The sequence below is a fragment of the Crocodylus porosus genome, unplaced genomic scaffold, assembly GCF_001723895.1.
Source record: "Crocodylus porosus isolate Cpor-Errol unplaced genomic scaffold, CroPor_comp1, whole genome shotgun sequence".
Lineage (NCBI taxonomy): Eukaryota > Metazoa > Chordata > Crocodylia > Crocodylidae > Crocodylus > Crocodylus porosus.
The window spans coordinates 3,071,981-3,097,469 of NW_017728907.1; the positions used below are offsets into that span (position 1 = coordinate 3,071,981).

A 25,489-nucleotide genomic window follows, 5' to 3' on the forward strand; every position below is an offset into this window, starting at 1 on the left:
TATAATGCACATACTGCAATTAACTTCATATTGATTTTCCTAGTCATTCACTTAAGAACAGCTTTAAAAAACAAGAATGCAAATAACTGTTTTTCCTTCTAAACAGATTATAGAATAATTCTCCCCTACATCCACCATTTCAAAGGCGGCACCATCATCATTAAAATGATGACAAACTTCTGTCTTGCGTACATCTGTAACACAGAAAATGTCAAGCTCAAAAAGCATTTCCAACCAATGCTGCAGGTTAAAATCCTTACATGTTACTGCTAACCTTTCACCAATACTGCCTTCAAAATTAGTTTTTTAATTTCTTACGGAGGCTGTCACAACACTGGTTTTTCAAGGTAATTTAGTCATATATATTAATTCACAAATATTTTAAAAACAGCATTTCATAATATTGTTATAGCTGATACTTTAAAACAGAGTTTACATTAGCTGTTTTGTGTCAATTTACTACATCATTAATTTGCCTAAAGCATTGTGCTGTTTCTTCCTTTTACCAAAAATTTTGCTACAGATACGTTCACAACCAAATGGTTGTTAGAAAAATCTGAAATTTTGCTTACAGATGTTTAGTTAAAGTAACTGTTCGACTGGATTGATGAGGAATATTACAAGTAATAGTGACCAAATTGCCCAAGTCAGAAGTTTACGGTTGTCCTTTTTTTAGTAGCTTAAATACAGCCCTTCATTTTCATCATGACATGCATAAATATGACAAAGAAAAGGCACTACTCTATTTAACACTGTTAGTTCAAATTTAGTAAATAAGTTACATCTGCTCTTAAAAGGAGAGAGAAACAAGTTTTTAAATAGGAATGGTAATGATTACCAGGAAAGTTGGATGTTTATTTTTGTTTAAAAATAAAAACAATTCAGAATACTGGGGAAGAGGTTTAGAGGTAACTTAGTCACACATATTAATTCACAAATATTTTAAGAGTAGCATTTTAAACTCAAACAGGAATATCTGTATGAGAATAAAAACATATCTGGAGAAAAAACGTTTTGTGATTTAGAGTGCCTATACATGAGCAGACTTGATTTATCAAGTATGATAACTAGCATGCCCCAGTAGCCTCCGGTATCTTGTATATCAATGTCCCAGCACTTAAAAATGGCAGTGGGGGCGCTTTATCTAAAGCTCACTTGACAAAACTTTAATTAGAGCAGCTTTAATTACAGCAGCTCTTGGAGCTGGGTGCTTTAATTAGAGCAGTTCTCGAAGCCACTCTAATTAAAGTGCCTCTCCCATCCACTTCCAGAGCACATGTATAAACGCCCATAGATAGTACATTATTTGAAATATAGTAGGCCTGAAGCTTCTCAGAAGTTTTGAAATACTAAGATTAGTTTCCAGAGACATGAGTTTAAGAGCAAAATCCAGGTGAGGCATTCTTTGATGCCTAAAAAATCACATGTAATAAGTATAAAATTGAGCTGCACTAAAGCGCAAGCCAAACTTACAGTGGAATGTTTCCAGTAACGGATTATATCTTCAATGTCTGTAGCAGGGTTAAACATAAAATGATCCCGCCATTCATTCCAGTCCACTGTCATTGTCCCATCAGCATCAATGCTGAAACAAAATCAAAATAAAGTACAAAATAAATTACTTCTGGGGAACAGTAAAATAAATTAAACAAGAGAACTGCGCGAGTAGCAGCCTCATTGATAATTAACTTTGGCTTCCACATTATAACTCAGGCTGAATAAGCCACATCTCCTAGCACATCTAATATGTGCCCCTTTATACAGTACTGCATAATCTCCAGCTCTGAGCATTATTGTTGCATTCTTCAATTCTGGATGCAAAATAAGAAGGTTTACTCCCCTGGAATATGACATTTTCTGCCAGCCAAGTAAGTGGAAGAAATATAGGAAATTCAATAGCATGTCCATGGGGTCAAAAGCAGGAGACCAATAACCAGTTCTCCTGTGTTCCCTTCCCATTTGCACCACTTCCACAAGTAGCCTTTAGCAAGGCACTTAATCTGTGTGACAAACCTTCTCCCATCTGTAAATCAGGAATAATAAAACATACGGCATAATAGTGCTCTAGTATCTACTCCACATCTGGTGGGATCATCAAATTCAAAGTTATTATCCCAGACTGGAATTATCCTACCTTGCTACACACACAGTATAGGGCAGAAACTTGTTCTTTTCCAGGAGTTGGGCTTTATTTACAAAGAAGTACCAACGTATTCCAGCCACCCGTTTCTTCAGACGCTTGCCTGTGATTAGGCTTCCTCTTACAAGTATTCAATTAATACTCTCTCTGCTCTAGCAGCCACAAGGCAGAATGAAACTATGCCTGAAGTTTTTGGTCTTGTGGGGTCATTCTTGTTATAATCTTCAAAAGTAAGACCCTGCATTGTGACCTAAAGTTCAGGATTGGGCCAGCTAAAAGAATTAATAAGTATACTTTCACAGCACAAGTTGTCTCCATTTTCATATTCTGATCACTCCACCTGCCACTCCCCTGTGAGAACTGTCTTCAGTTTTGGTTTTTGGCTTTATTACATCCATGTTTCAAAAGAAATATTTGTTATTCAAACCCAAGATTACACCCGAAGCCTATTTTTATTTCCAGCATTGACATACCACAGAATCCCTAGCATACAAACTTTATTTAAATCACCAGCGATCCTGGTTTTCTCTGTTAAAAAAAAACCCAAATCCACAATTTTTTTGTGATTAAAATGAAACACTGCTCTTAATATACATATCAGTTGAATAGTTGAACACAGTTTTATTGATATACTTACAATTTTAATGCAATTTGGAAACCTACCAGTACCTCAACTGTTATAATAAAATGAATTCTAAATACCTATATATTTTGGCATTTGGTTTAGGTTTCTTTATCATGGAAAATAAGAGCTCCCTCTGACTCCTTTGCTCACCAGGATGCAGGTCCAGCTGCAGCTGTCCCCCCATTGCTTTGTGGCACTGAGCAGCCCTGACATGCTGGTGCCCCTTACTCCCAAGCCAGTCCCCCCAGCCCTGCCAATTCCCCTCATTGCCAACCCACAGCCCCTTCCTACTTCTCACTTGCTCTCTACCAGCAGCAGCTCCCCGATGCACCAGGATGCGGGTCCAACTGCAACTTCCCCACCCCATTGCTTTGTGGCACTGAGCAGCCCTGACATGCCAATGCTCTGCCCCTGTCCATGCCATTGCCCCTCACTCCCAAGCCACAGCCCACCCCCCAAGCCCTGGCAGTGTCACCTGCACCCCCCTGCCCTGCTGGCTTTCCCTGCAGGTAGGAATGTAAATATCATTTAACATACTATTCATTTAACCTCTTCCAATTATATTGGTTAAATGGTTAACAGATAGGCCATACATAGTTTAGTGACTTCCAGGAGGAATGGCTCCAGCTCCCTACCTCTTCATTGTACTCCTGGTGCTGCACAGGTCCCAAACTGATGGTGGAGAACAAGCTGCAAGCAAGGGGTAGTGTGTGCAGCTGAGCCACTAGGCAGTGCTGCCCAGCTACAGAGCTGTGGCTTCCCCTCGCCACCACAGGCAGGGGCAGGGGATGGGGTTGTGGACATCTCCTGTGCCAAGATCCCAATCCTGCTGCCATGGGGAGCAGGGGGAAGGTACAAGGCCCCATGAAGGGACCAGATGGAGCCTTCCTGCCACAGCATTGAGACTCCCAGCTGCACCATGGGTCTGCCCGCCCCCTCACAGTAGCAGGACTTGGACAGGACAACTGGCTCCCTGCACCTCTCATCATGCTTGTGCTGCTGAAGCCTGTATCTGGCATGCTCCTCCATGCTGCCAGGCTGAGCCCTCCCCATCTTGCCCCGAGGAAGGTTGTGGGGGGAGGTGGGGGTGGAAGCAGTTTGGTTTTAGCGGGGCAGCCTCCACAGGGCATGCTGCATCCTTCCCCCTCCCACTTGTGACGCTGGGGCCACGTGACACCTAGTCCAGCCCTGAGGTGGGGCTGGGTGCATGGCTGGCTCAGGCCAAGGAACCACTGCAGCAGCTGGAGCAGGCATTGCCAAGTCTTATGGGATTGCTGCTGGCCCTTCATGCAGTGAGCAGAGACCCAGGCCATTTCTGAGGGGCAGCAACACAGCAGCTCCACCCTGGAAGGCCACTGTTGTAGCCCAAATGCTGTCCCCAGGATCCCTGCCATGCTACCGCCCCTCAGGAATGCCCTAGCGCTGCTGCAGAGGGGCCAGGCAGACCCCCTGCATGGCTGGGAGTCTCAGTGCTGTGATAGGAAGGCCCTGCCTGACCACTATGGGGGAGCTCAGCACCTTCCTCTCTGTGCATCAGGATCCAAGCACAAGAAAGGTTCACAGCCCTGGCTCTGTCCGCAACCGCAACCTCAGCCCCTGCCCATCAGAGTGAAGGAAAGTGACAGCTCCACGGCTGGGCAGCAACCTCTAGCAGATTAGCTGCATCTGACCACTGCCCGTTGCCCACAGTTCGCTCCCTGCCAGCAGTTTCCTACTTCAAAGGGGAAAATCCGGGTTTTTCTCCTTTAAAAGGGAAAACCTGTGTTTTTCTACATTTTCCCCACATGAAACAGAAAACCTGGATCCCTGTTAATCACTGTGTCAACCAGTTAGCAATGAGAAATATTATTTCATTTGATTACAAACTTTAAGACTTTAAGTCCTATCCATACATGTAAACCCAGCCTCACAGAAGTACGTAAAAAATCTCGACTATTACATTTGGAAAGGGCTTCACAGAACTTTAGTTCTCTGCACAAAGCAAACAGAATATATTCTTGTTGTTAAATTGTAAGCCAATAACTATTCATTTTGTAGAATACAAGAGTTTATAATATACATATCAGATTACAATAGGGCAGCTGTGATAGTTGTTAAAAAATGCTTTTACAGTTGCACATTAACTTAATAAATGAATGAACAGAAAATGTATTACTTGCATTAGTCTCAAAGATGGAATAAGGGCTACATATTAGAATAACTCATACTATTCTGTATACATTTAAGAATGAAAGATGAATACTGCATTTTCTTAAGCAATAGTTAACGCTTATTAGAAATGCATCAAGAACACTGAGTAGAAATAAACAAACACAAACCTTTGTAAGATTTTTTCTGCCTGACGCTCTGAAATATTTATACCCAATATCTTGAGTGCCTGGACAACCTCTGATGCTTCAATCCTTCCTTAAAATGTTATAAAAAAGGAAATGTTAAAAGTTCCTTCAGATCTTGCTAAATGCAAAGTCAATGACTTCTGATCCACTTAAAAGACTTGGAAAAATCATTAAATAGCATTATACGGTACATTCAAAGCAGCACAGAGCATTTAAATTTATAAGCTTATAAACATATACTTTCATTATCTCTGCTAAGTCACTATAATACATAAATAAGGACCTATTCAATTTGCGATTTTGTGGAAATGGACATTTTGCAAAATCAGGGATTGCTCGCTGCCCCCCAGTGGGAGCTAACAGTCCTCATAGCTACCGTGGCTCGGCCTTGCAACCCGCTGAGGGGTGGGGGAAGCCACTGGCACAAAGAGGAGCAGCCAAGATGGCAGCCACCTCCCCCGCCACCACTGCTGATTGCCTGAGAAAGTTGCCCATCACACAGCCCCATCCATCTCTGCCAATCAGCAGTGAGGGGCAGGGCAGCAGAATGGACAGCTGTCTTGGCCAATCAGCAGCAAGGGACAAGGCCACATGATGGACAGGCCTCTCAGCAACCAGCAGTGAGGGGTGGGAGCCACCAGAGCCCCTTGATCAATCGGCGGCATGGCAGGGCTGCCACTATAAACCCATGAAAATTCGGGCAGTCCCACAAAATCGGGCCATGAAACTAATGACCTGATTCTTGATTCCGGTAGGTCCCTATACATAAGGATGTCACTAACATGCTATAGGAATAATGGATATAAATATCTAGTTAATCAATTTCTATCAAAGACTGAGAAAAATATTTTCTGGTTAGAGACTTCCTCACAGCTACCCCAGCTATGGAGCAAAGATCCTCAGGCAAGCTTACTCTAAGCCTGTAAATGAAGGAGAACATAATAATTTTACAGCCTTTAATTTTTTTTAGTCTGTGAATCCAAGATGGATAGTAAAATTATTAAGTTCTCCTTATCCCACCAACATAAAAAAGGAAGCAAGTACAGGTTTCATGTTCACATGTTGCATTCTGTACATTTAGTTCAGTATATGTACTGAACAACAATGTATCTTTTCATTCAAAAAGCATTTTGAACACTAGGAAAAAGTGGGGGAAAGGGGGGAAATCAAGACATACCATCATTGTTTTTGTCCAGACTCTTAAATGCTAGTTTCATCTTTTTCTCATGGTCTTTAAGATATTGCATAAATTCTTCAAAGTCTAGCTGTCCATCCTGATTAGTGTCTCCAGCTTGAAAAATTTTCTGTTGGAGAAAAATAAGTCAATACAAATTAGTATAATAAATATTAATGCATTTGAATACTCCTTTCCAAATAATGCCATACAACAGCATGGCACAGTATAGGTCAAAATTAACAAATTTTCATCCCAGTTCAGGAAAATATTTTCTAATTAACAGAATATTAATTAATATTAATAAATATTGACTTTATAGTTGTGCTCAAGTTCTAAGATTTAGGCACATGCTGAATGCTTACTTAAACTGATATGGTCCCAATTCCAGAACTCTATTATTTAGCATATATACCACTTTAACCCAAAATATATATATCAGGGTCCCAACCATTACTCTCCTGGGGGCTGCCAACCTGCACTCCAAGATACATTTGTTTGAAAGCAAAACAAAGCAAACCAGGAAAAGGCCAAATTTAAACCTAAAGTCTCTAAGCTTTTGTATTGCAAGGAAAACTTTCAAAATGTGAACCTAGTGTAGCCAATACAGCTATATCTATGCTATCCACCTAGATTAGTTATTAATTATGAAAATTAATGATGACAATGTGAATGACAGCAAAGTTGGCCTTTTCAGTACTCAAACACTGCATAGAAGAAAAGTGCTTCATAATACGCAGCTCTGAAGTCATCTACACTGGTATCTCAAAAGGGCAGAGTTTCAGAAGATAACACTTTTTTCTTAACAATTTCCACCCATAGCTACACTACACCACACCCAGAGTGAATACGAAAATACTGTTTTTGTCCCATTTTTCACCAGGAATGCTACTTTAATTAGAAACTATAAAGAGGAACATAGAGATAAAATATCCTTTCACATAATTCTAGATAATAAATTAACAATGAGGTAGAAATAGGGCATGTAAACAATATACCTGCAAGGACATTGAGACCTTATAAGGTCCTTCCTTTCCAGCCCCTACCCTCCTACGAACTTCTGCTGTTAACCTAGTCACACTCTGGGAGTACATACTTGAGAGAAAAACACATATTCAAGTTGTGACCTAACTTTCTAAGCAGCTTTTATTCTACATTTATCACTGAAGCATCAGAACACCTTGCCATGTTTGTGTCTGGAGAACTGATAAATAGGGAGTTACAGCATGCTAATCACTTGGAGCAGAGAAGTTACAGTGACACTCTACTCTCAGCTCTTCCGAGCAAATATCACCTTCTGTATTCTGCTCTCCTTTGACATGCAGAGCTCTTAATGAGATGGAACACTGAATGAGAAATGCACTGTGGTTAGAATACTGATCAGAGAACAGAATGCTTCCCTTAATTTGCAGCATTCCAAAGCACCTCATGGTTCACTTGAAATCTCTCAAAAAAGCAAGAATTGCTTGAATAGATTGATACAATTTATAACTGAAAATGCTTAGTGCCTCCAATACAGTATCTCTGCTAAACAACTGATAATCCACATTGCTAATCCTAGTCGTGAACTTGCCAGACCCCTCAGCGATTACTCCTTTTCAAGTCATGGTGAGCTACTACTCTGAATACATTTTTATTTCCTCTTCACTCCCACAGCTCATCTGTGCTTTTCTTTCCCATTTCCAAGGATTCCTGTTTCACCAGTCTTAAATGTCTGGCAAACATCATCAGATGGGGCCCCAAACAGTTTACCCAGAATCCCTTTGTCACCCTCTCTCTCAGCCTGTTGCATATGATTAGAGAGGCCCCTACCTCCATGAAGTGGAGCCAGACCATGTTGCCCTGCATCTCATTTGCATGTAAATTTTTGGAGGATCCCAGAACTTGTGACAAGATCACCCAGCTCCAGTCATGAGTGGGGACTAATTAACACATGGCTGTGGAGTGGGGAGGAGGAGAGGTGAATCTGAAGTACACACACATACTGACCAATGCTGAGCTTTGGGGTCATCACCATGGCTTGAAATTCTGTTGACTCTGCTGGGGCCCAGGCCAATGCACTATAGGGTAAATCATGAGCCCTTTGGCTTTGGACTAATATCATATAGAGTGGGTGTGTCAACACGTGCTTGACAGCACAGTTCTTACTGCACTGTCCCAGTGCTGCATGGGTCATTTTTGACACTACTGCACAGTAGCTCATTGCTACTGCACAGTAGCAGCCGTGTCACGGTTTGTGTCTGCCGACACTATGTCACTGTAACAACATAGCATCTCGTATAGATACGCCCAGTTTGTACTATACATAGGTCGGTACAAAAGCTCTGCTTAAGAGTATGTTTATGGAGTACCTGTGCTAAAACTTGCAACAATTTCAAAAAAAGATAAAATGCATCAATTCTGGATAAACTAAGCCTATGGGTACTCAGTAATTTACCAATACATAAATGACTACAGACATGCTTATTTCAAAGTCAGTGTTTTCAGATTTCCATGTGCTCAACAAAGTCTGACATGACCAAGAGGGGGAAGGGGCTGTAGGGGAAGAAGTTGGGGGGGGGGCAGGGGACAAAGGGGCTACATGACCCCTCCAAATTCATTTTCCCTGCTGTAGCAGTGGAAGGGGGACAAATTCAAAGCAAACCTCCAATAATTAAATTCTATACCTGCAAAATTATAACAAATTTATAAATTATCCATATATCAAATCACATTATTGGGGGGGTTCCCTTATAATTGAATAAATACAGTAAGTTGCTACTATAAAGGTTTCCTTCACTTTATGCAGGTTCTGTATGTGCAAACTCACTCTTATCCAATGAGTTCACCCTTTTTATACCAAAAATTCATTATATACAAGGTAAATCCACTCCTATGCAATTGGTGTGGTGGAAGCCCTCAGTCAGCTGCTTTGTGCGGTGCATTGTGGGAGTGATGCACACCAAATTATAGTCTCCTCTGTAGGGATCTATGCGCCTCACTCATTGTCTGCGATGTGTTTCTGTAGTTCCCACCTCCATTACGGTACTTCCCTGTGCTTGTGTGTACTGTCTGCTCCTGGCAAGTACCAAAATTGTCTTGTAAAAGTGGTAAAAATAGGTCTGGGGGTCAGTACAGTCGAGGTCTTGGAACGTATCCCTATTGTTTACATTGTAAAGCAGGGTCCCTTTATGAGAATTTGAGTTATGTGCCATTTTCCAGGAACACATGTACAGCATAAAGCAAGGGAAACCTGTGCTGCTACTTCTGTCTGCATTCCACAGAAAGACTTATAGGAATATAAGCAAGACTTTGTTCTGGCTCATAGCCCCAGTGAGCTAACTGCCAACAACAGAGAATTTCTACTGCTCAAAAGGATATCAGCCAAAAAGAGCACAGATTCCTTGTAGAGTATGGAGAGACTGCAATTAGTGGAGGAAAAGGAGGAAGGAAGGAAGGAGGGAAGGCAGAGGGGGACAAAAAAAAAACCCAAGAGAAAACACCCAATTGTTTTATTTGAAAACTGAAGTCATGAGAAAGTGACACATAATTTTACAAAGTCCTGGTCAGCCTTCACCATTTTTGTCACGGTAGAAGGAGGGAAAAGCAGACACCCATTCTGCTGATCTTAGAACTTTGAAAGTACCAAGAAGGAGGAGGGGAGAAAGAAAAACAGAAGAGAAAAAAAAAGAAACTTTTCTGTTACCTAAAATATCATCCAATTATTTTGGAGACGCAGTTTTGGATTAAAATGATTCTTCCCATGTTTCCGGCTGGATGAAGTCTATCACCAGCATACTCAGTTTCTTCCCTCTGCCTAACTTTAAAAACAAATAAAGAAAGGAAAAAAAGCAGCAGCACTCACAGGGAAGAAATTAATTATGCAGTGAGGCTTATGTATTCCACAATTATAATCAATGCAGTTATGCCCATTTAAGCCTACGGAGAGTCAAAAAAGAACAACTCCATGGCAACAGATACCCTTTCAAGGGTGCTAGAGGCTAGGTGGAACTGCCACACAGGCCTCTTGCACTGTCAAATTAAGAAGGGCTTCAAGCATGAGTGCATGCTCCTTCCTGCAGGGTTATCACCAGATAAACCGAAAGCAGGCAGAAGACCCCAGACTGCCACAACCCTTCCCAGTCCAACCCCTTATGCTCTTCCCAGAAAAGAAGCAAGCAAGGCAGGGGGAACTGTCACACACCTCTTACCAGGAGGAGCATGGCAGGGCTGGATCCACAAGGGCTGTGGCAAGGGCAGTTGCTCCTGATTACATTAGGGTTATCTGGCTGTGTACAAGGTGCGCGGGGCAGTTTCACCTGGCTACCAGAGTGGCAGCAGGCCCCCAGTTCTCAACTGGGATGATGCTAAATTTTAAAAAGTTATAGAAGGTGCCCTGAATCTAAAAAGGCTGAAAACAACTTGTCCAAGACATGCCCTCCCAAGATCACCTCAAGAAATCCCTTGACTCCAGCATTTGTCCAGTGTCCTATTTAAACCTTTTTCATTTCTACCGAGGAAAACTTTTACAATCCTTGCAATCTCCTATGCCTGATGAAGGGTGCCTGTGCCTGAAAGCCTGCAAATAAAAAACATGTTTTTGCAAACATCTAGTTGGTCTAATAAAAGATATCACCTCTGCCACAAGTTTTGATTCCCTTTGCCTCTAAACCAATACAGCTACAACCTGGATACATGACTGTTTAAGCATATGTGCCACAGAGATTTCTGTTTATCTTCCTGTTCCTTGCTCTCCATCATTCCCCACAAGGTGAAATTAAATCAATTACAGTGTATAGCCCTTCGGCTCTTGCTCAGAGCCAGACACTAAAAGAGCAGATACCTGGCTTGCAGCCACAGCATAGGGGGAGGTATGGTATTAGGCTGATGGCCTGACCTGCCTGCAGAGCAAGCACTGCATTTCCTGCCTAGACTTGCTAAGGAATTGCCACACCCTCATTGAGCTCCTACAGCACTAGAAAAAAAATATTTCTCCAAGGTGTGTCATTTAATTTCTTGTCATTTAAAAACTTTAAACCCAAGCAATAAAGATAACACATTACACACACAGAGCACTGGTAATGATAACTAGTTGAGAGAGCCAAACTCCACAATGCCAAAAAACTGTAGTATTATCTTTTAATGCTAAAACCCTTCACATCTGATTGGGATACCCTGGTTTGACGTGCATTGGACTACCTAAGTACAGCAATGGCTTTTTAACAGGGTCATTGTTCTGCTCCTCTTCTTTTAATGAAAAAACCCACCTTTTTTTAATCTAGCAGAACCAGGCAGACGTGCCTGAGAGGCTGCAGAGGGCATGTAGCTCTTAAGATCCTTCATTTTTTTTAAGGATAAACAGAGAAAAGGTAGGAATGACACTGCAATGTTTAGCTTCTCTCCAATATTCTCAGTTACACCCATCACTAAGGTTTTTGCTGTTCATAAATGAACCAAGATGCTCATTGCCAAAGAGAAAAAGTTGCAAACACACTCTCTTAAACCCTAAATATTATGTACCTTTACTTTATGGAGCAAGGATAACTTCTATACATTCACATCTTCTATATGATGGGGAATAGAGAATACATGAGGACAAAAGATATTTTACGATTAAATGTATATTGTCTTTTGAATTTCTGAAAATGTTATAACTATATCATCAATTTCAATGTTGAAATTATGTTTTTCCAGCTTTATCAGGCTCAGGTGTTTTCTTTTTTACTGCTCCCAAAACTGAGAAGGAAGGTTATAAAACCAAACTAATCAGCTTAATCACAAAGTCATTACAATGTTATTTTAACTGACTAGTGGCATTTTATAAAATGTTTAAAAAGTCAGAATTCACTTAGCAGTTTCTGGGTGTTCCTAACTTCCTGCCTTTTCATGGAGAGAAGATAACAAGTAGAAGGGAATAGCATTTAAAGACTTAATTAGTACAATTAGTGACTCAATTATTCTGTAAACTATGGCTATAGCTAATAAAATGCAGTTTCACATATAACATAGATGGAGGGGAGGGGTAAGCACTTCAAAAAGGACAGCATAATATCTAGTTGCAACCAGAAATGTTCATGTGACCTGTTAATGCCAGACAGATCTTATGTATTGACCAGCCATTCCATTCCATGAAATGCTAGAGAAAAAAATGCTTATTGAATTCCCTGTCCAGAGGTGTAACTAGCAAGTTTTACATCCTGGGCAAAACCCCAGCAGTGGCGCAGGGGACACAGCCCTGGGCTAAGCCCTGCTTGGGTGCGAAGGGGCCAAGCACCAGACTATGATGGTGGGGAGAGGTTACTGCTGCTGTTACAGTTATGACACAGGGCTACTGACACCTCCTCTAAGTGGGCACCCAGAGCTGGTGCCATGCTCACCCACTCCTATCACATACTACTACCCCTACCACAGCACCCTAACTCTGCAGACTTTTCTAACACTTATTAGACTGCAAGCTTCCTAGGCTGCCAAATTCAGCCCTAGCAGAAGTAAAAGCAACTCTAGTGTCTTCCCTGGATGTGCACTTTCTTATACCAAGTCTAACTTTGATATTTTGTCCTTCTATTTATATCTGTAAAGAACTACATATGCAGCACCTTGTGATTAAATTGCCTGACCCCCAATTTTGGAATAGTTAAACCCAGAATACTCTGCTTCACAAATTCCAGTTAAAAAGAGAATTTCAAATGGATTACTGTAATCTCTTTCTCATCAGGGATAACTAGCTGTGGCACAGCACTGCAGTATACTAACATGGCGAGTGCTCCCAGTACCTCAGCCAATCTATGTGTCACTACAAGGCATTGCACTAGTCATATACCCAGACCCGACAAAAAGGATTTCCTAAATGTCTTCTGTATTTTTTATTATTTTCTTTCCTATAGTGTAAGTTGTACAAAGAGCCTTTTCTACCGTTAGAGGCAATATCCACATCCACAACAGAGGATGCTTACAGAGCCATTCTATAAAGGAACTGCACTAATAACAAGTGCATTCCAGGCCACCATGGACAGCACTTCATACAGTATGTCAACTTAGCCTCACCCTCTTTACAGTACCAAGGGTCTTCATTTCACCCACCTATATTCATAGTAATGGAGTCTCTACAAAAACAGCACAGAATGGGAGATACAAACTGTCTTATAAATCAACCACTTAACTACAGCTGCACATGTGTTTTGGCTCCGCATATATTTGGCAAACTGACCTTTCTACTGAATAGGAAGGCTACCACAGAACCATCTCCTTCTTAAAACACTTGTCTTAAAAAAGTCAACAGATTTTCACTGGCTTGGATTTTTTCATGCCATTACAAAACCATGATTCAGCAAAGCACTTAAATATGTGGTTAAGGATTTCCTGAAATGATGTCCATTTTAGCTAATCTGTGTTGCTGCAAATTAGACAAAAAGAAAGAATTATAATCCCTGATAACATTCTTACAAAAAATCCTGGCCTTTTCACTGGACCCTATTTTAGAGTGGGGACGGGCAGGGAAGCAGTCACTATCATCATCACCACCACCACTACTATTAACTTAATATTAAAAATGTTATTTCTTAGATGTTTAAAGTATCTTAAGTAAATCTGATAAAGTAATCTTTTTCATGAAGACTCAAGCTCAACCATGGACAGAACTAGGAATTTGAAAATGGGGGTGCAGAAGGTACATTATCACATATAAAACAACACATTTTTCTCCAGTTCAACAGAAACTATAAGCTTCCTATAGTGCAAGTCGCCTAGCACTATATCAGTCAGTTCAAGATTGAAGCAAAAACAAGTATCTTTATTGGAACACACGTTAAATTGGCTACATCATATACAATGTATTAAAAACACAACAAACTAGGCAAAAATAATCAAAACACAATGTTTCATTGGAAATAAGTATACATCTCAGCTTCATAAAAAAAGATCTAGGACAAGATCATCCAATACTCCACTGAAAGTTATTTCAACACCTACATTAACCCCTGGATCTACCGCTAAACACCACTGTATATGTGTGTTAATTCAAAAGGTAATAGGTATTATTGTTTTTATCAAATCTGTTATTAAAACAAAAATCAGATATTACTGGGGAAACTGTTGCGAGCTTTCGTAATTACATCCTCATAAGCTTACACTAGTTATTGGTACAACTTTGGACCTGTTATGCCCGCTCCTTCAGCTCTGAAGAGAATTAAGCAGTTACAATTTTCATTTAAATGGGACCCAAAAGTATTTCACTACTAAAAAAAAATAACATGTGTACTTAGTCCTAATCACAGCCAGATTCCAGTATGACTTTAATGTAAGCAAGGAAAGATTCCACTCATCTTAACATGGGTAACCTGCTCTAATCAAAACCAGAATCTGCCTCCAAAGTGTAGGAGTGTAGAGATGGATGGTGAGAAGGATAGGCTAGAAAAAACAGTTTACAATCAGACAAAACAGAAAACGTATCTAGCATGGAAAAAATAAGCAAAGTGAGAGTGAGAAAAGGATACAGACATCACAAAGTATTATGTAGTCCATGGAGAAAAATAAAACCACAAGAATAAGATTTTCTTAAGTAAACACTGTTTTGAATGGATGCTGTGCACAGAGACCATCTGCTTTTGGACAGCTATCTAATTTTGTGTTTAAGCAATTGCTATATCTATAGCCACTATTAAAATGTTACTATCTAGATTATGTCAGAATAAAGAAGCGCTAATTCAGATTAATTTAGGCAAAGATGCTAATAACTTACTTTTGGTTCATACCAAGAAAAGTAATTGAAATGGACTAAAAACATGAGGTTTGTACAGCAGATATTGGAAGGGGATGTGGAAGGTTTTCTTCCAGTTCAGAAACTAAGAAAAAGGATGAAAGTGCTTTTCTTGGCTAGGAATATCCTTAGCAAGTTTCATTAGTATATATAATACTGTATAAAACTTTGGCTTGTTAATATTCTGTATATTAATAGCACAACATGCTCTCAGAAAGATGGCTGCAGAATTTTACATACATTTGCTTCAAAGCATTCTGAACTCACTGTTTGTGCACATAAGATGCTATAACAAAATTCAAGGCTTTACAATATTTTGGATCTAGAAATAAAATATTTTGAACCGAAGCTTGAGATGTAGGCTTCTGGCTTATTGCCAACATGCAAAGAAAAATCAATTTACATTAATGAAGTCAATTACTGCTAAAAGGGTAACGCAGCATTTGCTGACAGCTAAGTGTCATTGCACCCAATTTCTATTTATGCTAATTCCCTTCAGACCAGTTTTGCAGCACTGAAAGCCCATAGTATAAAAGGGAATCAGAGCCATTATATTTTGATATTACATAAGTCATTTTAACAAAGACAATCAACTGAAATGCTTAAGTTCTAATGACAGCCTCATGACATCTCACTAGTAACTTGAGGCTACTGCAATATACTATAACTTGAATGTACAGCTGTCCTTGAAATTTCTCATCTATTTTCTACAGTTTTATCATCAGGATTAATAAGTGACAGAATATTTTAAAAGTACCACAGAAGTGAATGGAAACCAGGGATGGCCAACCCACAGCACAGGTGCCAAAAGGAGAATGTGTGTGTGTGTGGCATGTGACAGATTGGGGAGGGGACAGGCAGTACAGTGGCAGATAGACAGAGCAGGGAGAAGACAGCAGATCAGCAGATCAGGTAGGGAGCAGAAAGCTGAACAGAAGACTGGGAAAGCAAAAGGGATCAAAGTGGTAATTGGAAGGGTTAATTTGTGGCATGCTGCCAAAAAGTTTGGCCCTCCATTGCTCTAGACTAAGAGACTTTCAGTGTATTCTGAGGTCAGAAAAGGACAAGAGCAACAGTCATGGTGATGATCAGCAAAGAATCTGGACCCAGTATCTATTTTCTTTTTGCTTCCTATCATTCTACAATGCAAACTAACTATACAGTAAAGTGTTGTTATAATAATAACAACTAGCCAACTGCCCATCAAGAATGATGAGGGGGAGGGGGCTGGGATGGAGTGCCGCCACCTAACGCCCCATGCTGCCACTGTTCTGCCTCTTGCAAGGACCAGGGTGGGGCAGCTGGCCTCGGCTTCCCCAGCCTGTCTGGTCCTCAGCACTGCTTGCAGGAACCGGGGTGGGAGAGCCAAGGCCAACACTGCTGGCCTCAGCTCCCCCACCCTCTGTCCAGTCCTCAAAACAGCTTCAGAATCACAGCAGCACTCCCCCCACACTTGGAGCACTCTGACTGGCTGGTTCTATCACCCAATCAAAGCACAAACAAAGTGTTACTGACAGACAGACAGACTTAGGCTTCTATAATATTAGAAAAATGCTCTTATAGAGCCATTTGATACTATAGCCAGACAACATTTTGTTACTTACATTTTGTTCAGCTTGATACAGTGCGTCTCTGTGGCTTTGGGGCAAATTTGTAATGTTAGCTGTGCCTCTGCTTCAGTTCTGAGTAGTAGCACGTACTTCAAATTATAACCAGGACCATTCCAAAAGCCCATAAGAAATGCTCTCTCAGGTTTTAAGGAGTCTTCTTTTGTCTGTTCTAAACTGACAGGATGTAGGACAAGTAGACTAAAAGTTTAGTAGTTTGATTTCTGGGAAATTCTCTCTTAATGAGAGAAATGTGTCCATTTTTAATGGTGTGCATACATTCTGATATAACTACTGAGTTATTTCACTTGCCAAAATGTTTACTCAAATAAAGCATTAATAAAGCTGGACAAGTATATGGGAAACACAAGAGCACATCATTAGTCTGTTACCCTGAAACAGACCAGAGCTTTTATATGAGGCTTAAGAAATCAAGTTACACGGGCCACAGTATACAGAATGAACGGGCAACTGATAACAGAGCAACATACTTTGTCAACATACACCACCAAGTATGAGATCCGTCATCCTTTCTTAAGAATAAAGTAGAATTTAGGCACCTGTTAAGCCAGGCTTCTCTTGGTCTGCTATCTGGTACCATATAAACCAGTATAGCCTGTTCCATGGTTGGGTTGTCGAAAACTAAACCCACACCACTGCCTGGGCTTGCCTGGGTGAGGAGGGGGTGTGGACACCTAGCAGGACTAAAAACAAGATCTATCAAAGGGTAGATGAACTTCCTGGGAGCCAATGGCCATCCATACCTGGAAAAGACATGGGCGCCACCAGGTTATTCTGCCCAAAAAAATCACGAGTAATGCAAAGCAACCTAACTAACCTCATCGGAGTGGAGGAAGGTTGTTGCAGCTTCTAAGGTGCCCCAACAGTGGCAACAGCCTCAAGACTGACCTGACCTGAGAATTTAGCCAAATAGGTCTTCAGAACCCCTGCCTAGCTACTTAGGCACCTTTGCTTTCACCATTAATATTCCGTACACATCAGAAATGTTGCCTAAAGTATGCACTATGTCATCGTTGTTCAACCTTTTTTATTAAGTGTACCCCTGGCAAGCAGACACAGAGTGTAGGGGGAGGGGACAGGGGTGGCGTGCAGCTAGACAAAGAGGTGGCAGCGTGGGGTGGTGGATAGCAATGGCAGCCACCGCTGCATGCAAACTCTCCCCACCCACCCCATGTCCAACCGGCCGGGGGGTGCCTGTGAAGCTCACAGAGAGGCACTGCTGCCCTCGCCTCACCCCGGCCCAGCTCCTGGAAATCAGCAGCATGGGGTGGTGGGTAGGAACACTCCATCCCCACCTGCCCGCACATACCCCTTAGAGCAGGGTTTGTCTTGGGAAGGCCCCAGGGGGTACATGGCAGTGACACAAAGAAGTAGGGGCACTTCCAGTTTTGCCAGTGGCACTTCTGGTTAAGCCCCTGACCCTTCTGGTTTCGCTGCTGGCACTTCTCGTTTCACCACCTCGACACTCATTAATCAGCCGCTAGGAGGACCCCCCCTCTTCCCCCCACTGACCAAGGCTGGGGGACTCCCTGCTTCTTGACCAGCTGCCAGGGGTACACCAATCAAAAAAGGTTGAAAACCCCTGCCCTAGGGCCTTCCCAAGTACCCCCAGGTGACAGCCCCTGCACTAAGTTGTCAGGACTGAACAGCTTTGTGCCCAAGTTATGACTAAACCCTTTTGATATCCTCAAATTTAACCCTTCCCCAGACAGGCTCCACCTAGTAGGGTACTCTCAACACACACATACAGAAGTGAGCTGCATACATAATACAGAATCATATCTGCTTTCATTCAAAAACCTAGCCAGAAAAGGATGTACTGCCTTACTTGTATAGTAATTCAGTTGTTAGATTACTCAACCAGAATGTGGGATGCCTGCATTCAATGCCTTGCTTAGTTCAAAGGAATTCAGGCCTGTATCTCACTTCTTACAACAGTGTCCTAATCACCTTGCTGTTTACAATATCAAACATAGCAGCCCTTGGAGAAGTGAGAGAAACCAGAACTCTAGACTTTTAATCTCAATCTGAGATATACCTTTCTCTGCAGACCAGATTTAGGTACTTTAGGCCTGAGAGGGAAGGCACTTGTCATTCCCAGGTGTCTTTGTTCATACTATGCATCAGGAATGTGAATCACCCACGGATTCTACTCAGTAGCCAAGTATCTAGAAGTTAGACATGACCACACTAATTGCCGCAGAGCCCTACAGAGCAGGCCTCACTCCCCTGCCCCCTTCCTGCTGAGCACCATCTTGGCCACTAGACCTGAGGGTCTTCAGGCTAGCCAGATCCTTAGACCTGAAGAGCTTACAGGCATCTCTGGGCAGATGCTACCAAAGGGCGATGCTTAAAGGCACCTTCTGTGTTGTACTTCATGAAGGACAGAGGGTCTTCCTGTTATTTCTATTCATGTTTCTTTATGATGTAATGTTGAGCTTGTTGGGAGAGGGGGAGTTGTGTGTTCTGGCTTACAGACCTCTGAAAGACAGAAGATGTACAGATTTGGGAGGGACACTGGGGGATGGGAGGAGGATCTCCCCTGGGTACGAATAGGAGTTGAAAGAGTTTGATAACTTTGTTAAGTATCTTTACTCAGCAGAATTCCTGTCATCTATGTACTGAAGAACTCTGCAAGTGTGTGCTTGTGTAGCCATACATACAAAGCACAATCATTACAATTCTAATTTTGCTACAAAAATGCTGTTTCAAGAAGCAGTTTTCTCATAAAATATCATTTTAAAGACCTCTTTTGAAAGTGTTTTTTAAAAAACACAGCACAAACTTAAGTGAGACCTACAATTTGCTCATAGTTGTGGCAGAAACAGCATCAAGAATAGGGCTTGAAATGAAGTAAGATTGTAGGAAGGGACATTTTTGCTTTACTTAGACTCAGGAAATGGTATACAAAACAGGGCACGTCTACATGAGACGCTACATCGCCATAGCAACAAGCTCATCGCTACGGAGACATAGTGTCAGCAGGCACAAACTGTGACACCGATACTACTGTGCAGTAGGGTCAGAAATAACCTGTGCACCATCAGGACTGCACAGTAATGGCGGTTTCTGAGCAATCATTATGTACAGGCTTTATGCACCCTGTTTGATGTACCATTTCCTGAGTCTAAGTAGAGCAAAATCGTCCTTTCCTACCACCTTACTTCATTTCAAGCCCTATTCTTAATGTTGTTTCTGCTACACTACAAGCAAAATGTAGGTCTCATTTAGGTTTGTGCTGTTTTGTTTTGTTTTTTAAACTTTCAAACTAGATGTTTTAAATAATTTCACAAGTTCTAAATGACTGCACGGTAACGTGTAGACACGCCCACAGAGTAGCTATACATAAGAAAGCAGCTGGAAGAGAATTAAGTACTTGCCTTTCTAAGGCTCTGTTGTGATAGACAGAAGTCATTTTGTCATTTACACTATGCATAGACTATAAATAAAAGTGAGCCAACATGCAGAAATTTCAGTATATCCAAAGATTTCCCACCCACCCACATACATAGCTTGGTTTTATTTTAAGAGACATGATCAATTTCTCCTCTTAGCAACATCCAAGTGCAGAGTAATTGTTGACTTCAGTGATTTTTAACTCCCAAGTCATACTGATGTAAACAAGCAGGATTTGGCAGATGCTCCTGGTCTCTGCACTGGTTTGTCTGCTTTAAGCAAATTATCAAACAGAACTACCTTTCGTGCTCTGTCTGCCAGGGCTTTCAATGCCTTAGGGTCAGGGGTTGGCTACCTACAGCCTGCAAGCTGGATCTGACCCAAAGAGCCATTTGATCCAACCTGCAGACATGAGGTTTGCACAGCATTTGGTGGTAGGAGCCTTTGGTGGCGATTGCTGCTGTGGGGAGAACACAGCAATGGCAGGCACTTTTCCAGTGCTGCTGTAGGAAAAAGTCGAGCTTGCTTTCCTTGTGCCACTGCGGGGAAAGTCAATGGCAGTGGCTAGATCTTTATGCCCGCTTGCCCATGTCTGATCTGACTGGGTCATTTCAGCCCACAGCCTAAATAGGTTGCTGACTTATGCACTAAGTAGGAAAACTGTCTCCACAAATCATCACAAAAGCTGGAGACTCCCACCCTCTCCACTAACTAAAAGGCCCCGTTTGTTACAGTTATCAAACCAGTATAGCAGGTTTAACAATGAGCATTCGTGGTGGGACCAAAGTTCCTCACTCACATGCAATTTCAAACTGACAATTATCATAGTTGAGCAAATAAACTACTATCACCCCCATACAACTTAAAAATCCAGAACACATTTATGCTCTGCAATGGTGATTTTAGGAGAGCACCCTCACTTTCTCCTAATCATTATACTTGCACACAAGTATATTTCAATACTTCATTACTGCAGCTTACTAGATTTTCTTCCCTTCAATTAGCAATGAAAGATGAAAACTGAAAAAAGATACAGAACAGCAGTAAGACTGTTGGAGAAGGAATATGCACAGAAACCCAGATGTCCAGGATGCATAAATTAACATAGCATCCTTAAAACTATGTCACTCTATATCAGGGCCAAGGTCCCCAAATGTCCAGGCAAAACTTGAGCCTGCATCCCTATTACACTCCATTCATATTATTCTTTAGTTGTACAATGGCTAATTTATGTACAACCATGGAATACCCTATAACAGTTCTACTGAAACACTGGTTCTGATGTTCTATTAATGCTATAAAGGCTTAGTGCACAGTAAAATACTGTGCAATAAGCTTTCTACATATGCTCCCTTACGGATTGAAATCTGCTCCCAATGGAAGCAGCCCAATACAGGTTGGGCTACCCTGCTCTGGTTGCCTGCAGCAGCCAGGAGGAGCGCAGGGCTGGCAGGGAGCAGCGGGTAGGTCCCAACACACATGGGGCCAGGAGAGATCAGCAGCTGCAACAGTAGCTGTCTCCTTGCCCTGTACGCACTGCGGCATGCCGAGCCACAGAAGCATGGCAGTGGCAGCAGATTCACCACGCCCCAGGCCTTACCGGCAGCATGGCAGTGTCCTGAGCCATAGCCAAGAGGGGTTGGGACACCTGAAAAAAAATAAAAGCCAGCACCGGCACAGCCGTGCTTTGTAAGCGTGTGGCAATGCCGACTTGCCAGCAGGGACAGCGGGGCACAGCTAAAAGCCCCACGCTCCAGTGTGACAGGGGGACTGGAAGGAAGTCCCCAGTAGCCAAGGGACGGCTAGAGCTGAGACAGAAATCCCAACAGGGACAACTGGTTGCAGCCTCAAAACAAGGAGATGCCCCCTCCAGGCTGACTCAGAGAAGTCAGTTCACCTTCCTGGAGAGGTGACATGGAGGTCCAGCCACAGAGAGTGGAGCAAAGACACCAGCAGACCCACAGGACAAGACAAGAGTGACAACTGGTAAAAAAAACAAAAACCAAAAAACCTGCATCCATGCAACATCAGAGTAACAACAGGTTGGCACTAGGCAGGGTGTAGGGAAGGTGAAGCCCCAATGTCCTCATGCTAAAAAGCAGACCAAGCAAGATACCGCTGAACCAGGATTAACAGCATTCCCAAGACTAAAATTCCAGCAAAGACATGGCAGGTGAGAAGCACTGGTGGTCTTGATAATTGGTGCCAGGAGCCAAACTATCTGACCACAAGACCATGGTTAGCTCTGGGAGGCTAGAAAAACCTAAGCGGGGAGCTCAGGACAGGTATAGCAAGTTACAAGCACACATCTAGAGGATAATACTTTACTGCAGAGCCAATTAGTCAACTCCACAACAAAGCTCATGTTTAGATGCACCCCCTGTCTCCTGTTCCCCTTGCAGGATGCACATACAGACACATTTGCATAAGTGGAGATCTAATCATAAACTTATGGCATTGCTAATATTTTTAAAAACTGTTCCATATCAGAAAAATGAGAGAAACATGTAATGCTGCACTATGGGCTGTTAAGCAAAAGTCCAAAATATACATTGCATCCTCCTTGAGAGTGTAGCTAGAGCCTTCCATCTTGCCAAACTAACTTCAGGTTTGATTGTGCTGACTTTCCAAATTTTCTTCAAGACAAATGGCAAATGTAAACTTCTACAATTAACCTAATACCAACACCACCAGCTTTAGTAACAAAGAAATCTAATCAAATGTCAAACATTGGGCCAAATGCTACCACCTAATTCAAAGTCATCTTGCCATACAGAGTTATGCATGATAGGCTTTTTCACATTCAGGCACTGATGAAAAATAGATAAGGAATAGTTTTGGCTGCTATAACTCAGCAGCTGAAACTTAATGCAACTATGGTCCTTTTCATCTACTGAGTGTTAGGACTATTTCTGTCACATAGCGTAACTTACATTCCTCAATGAAATTATATCGCTGACACTAAAAAGCCTGAAAGAACAATGGTTAGTAAGACCACAATACCACACCCCATATATGAGTTCTGTGTTTAATTATGCAATGCGTCCACAAACAAGTTCTTTAGTCATTAAAGTGGAAAAAAAAAAGAACTCCAATTCCACCAGTGTATGACTGTCACTTCCTGGGCCAAGGACAAAGACAGTCATTTTGATTTGCATTTATTTGCTAGACAGCACAGGTGTTACAACCCACTGACATGCGGACGACGGAGCAAAGTGCACAGCATTCTCTTATCTCCTGCTCAAGAGGAAGTTTCAACAACATGATTTAGATCCAGGCTCTTCCACTGGCAGCCTCTGGGCCACAAGAAGCCCATGCCCACATTAATCACAAGGAGTTAATGTGTGGCCTCTGGGCTCCTACCCAGCCACTGCTTTCCCCATCACGCCAGCAACAGTCAAGGTCTCCAGGTTCACTCTTCCTCCTCCAGCTTCTGGGTGGGGTAGCATGGTATGGTGCTGAGGAAGCCCATGACCCAGGATGCCCACACAGCGTGCCTGGGGAGCTAAGGGTGGGGGCCTGGACACCCATGTGGTATTGTGCAGTAGGGGATGCCCTTACAGTGTGCAGCCAGAGCAACCCATGGCTTGCACTGATTCAGCTCACCCTGGCATGCAGCACCCAGCCATATAAAATTAGACAACTCTGAATCGGATTGTGCTAATTTGAAGTAAGAGCCAAATCTAGAAGTTAAGTCTCTGTGATGACAGTTTTGGACTGTCCTATCATATACCATGCAGCAACAGCTGGTGAAATACAAGGGATGATGACACACCACGAGGTAAACCACACCACATCCTCAGAATTACCAACTGCTGGCCTATTAATCATGGTTTTATTCAGGATACTTTATTTAACTGTCTTATGGAGATTACTTATGAATGACAGCAGCTGCAGCTGTAGCACTGACAGTCCAGAAAACATACCAGAAGCAAAGGCTTTTTGTGACATCTTTTTTTGGACAAACTGTAGAGTTGGGAGAGACACTAGACAAGCTTTGGGGGCACAAAGGGCCCTTCTTCCTGCCTGGGGTGTAGTTATAGTAGTTACTTAAAGACCTGGTAACACAGGCTGCAGTCTTGAACTGGATCTAGGTGAGCTTCCCCATCACCAGCAATAGATCTTGCTGAAACATAGAGCCATTTATAACTGGGGCTGTCCTGGGGGGCGGGTGGGTATCAGGGCTGCCCTGGGCCCAGTGCTTTGGGGGGCCTTGCAAAGCCAGGTGGAGTGGCACAGTGACTCCGCACTGCCGTCACATCTGGCTGTTCAGCACCCTGCTGCTGAATCCACTGCCAAATCTGGCACATCCAGATGCCTACACCCCCCTCCCCCACCAAATCTGCCAAATCCACTACTGATTCTGGTTATGTCTGGCCACTCACCACCCCCACCAAATCGACTGCCAGCTTCCTCGCGTCCGGGGGCAGGACCCCGCACAGGCTGATTTGCCCTGGGCCCCACACTCTGCTCGGGTGGTCCCTGTTTATAATGATATTATTATTATAATATAAAAAATATACAATAATAATCTTTCTACAACAACTCAATCCTGGCACTTCCCAGCAAGAACTGCCACGGGGGTCTGAGTGATGGCCCTCCACCCTGTCAGGCCGGGCTTTCCCCCCGGCGGAGCAGAGCCAGCAGCCCTGGCCTGAAGCCGGGGAGCGCCCGGGTCCCTCCCGCGCAGAGGGGAGGAGGAGCCGGCCCTTCCTGCCACACTCGAGACGAGGAGGCCCCGCTCCTGCCCGGGGAGGCCTGGGCCGAGGGAGGAAGCGGGCGCCACCCGCACAGCCCGAAGCAAGGGCGGCAGCGGCGGGCCGGGGCCAGCACCCACCTCCTCGGCATCCTTGCCCAGGGGGATGCCCATGGCGCTGAGGCCGGTCTGGAGCTCCGCGATGTCCACCCTGCCGTCCGCATTGGCGTCCAGCTTCTTGAATAGCTTCTCGTAGCGGCTCTCGCTGCCGATGCCGCCGCCGCCGCCGCCGCCGCCTTCTTCACAGGCAGCTGCGGGAAACAGCGCGCCGCGGAGGAGCCCCAGCATGGCGAGACCGGGGGCGCGGGGCGCGGGCGAGGGAAACGGGGAGAGCGCAGCGGCAGCGGTGGCCGGGGCGTGTCCTGCCGCGCCTCGCCTCGACCCGCCTTGTCTCCCGGCCGCGCGGGGGCGGCCGAGCGCTGTGCAGCCGTGAGGCGCGGCTGGGCCGGCCGGGCCCTTCCGGCCTCTCGGGATGGACACGGGCGGTGCTCGCCCGGGAGACCTGGGACCTGCTGCCGCTCTTTCCCTAACGGCGTCCCGCGGCTGGCGAAGGCGGGCTTGAATCCCGGCTGAGAAACCTGATTGCAAGAGGTGGTTCTTCCTTTTGTAATCAAAAACCTCCCTAATGCACCTCAGGGCTCCGCATTTGCAGCTCCAGATCTGATGGGTGGGGTGAATGGCAGTGCTACATAACCCCTGC

The 25,489-nt window shown here is 43.4% G+C and overlaps 1 protein-coding gene across 1 annotated transcript in view; it reads right to left on the reverse strand.

Moving 5' to 3' along the window:
* SLC25A24 (solute carrier family 25 member 24) overlaps nt 1–25,140 on the reverse strand; it is a 35,441-nt gene extending 10,301 nt beyond the window's left edge. The window contains exons 1-4 of the mRNA XM_019530657.1: nt 24,871–25,140; nt 6,279–6,405; nt 5,084–5,171; nt 1,474–1,585 (exon numbers count right to left, since the gene is read on the reverse strand). Of these exons, the coding sequence (XP_019386202.1) occupies nt 1,474–1,585; nt 5,084–5,171; nt 6,279–6,405; nt 24,871–25,077 (534 nt within the window). The 5' untranslated portion in view covers nt 25,078–25,140. The remainder of the gene's footprint in view (nt 1–1,473; nt 1,586–5,083; nt 5,172–6,278; nt 6,406–24,870) is intronic.
* Between the last annotated feature and the right edge of the window lie 349 nt (nt 25,141–25,489).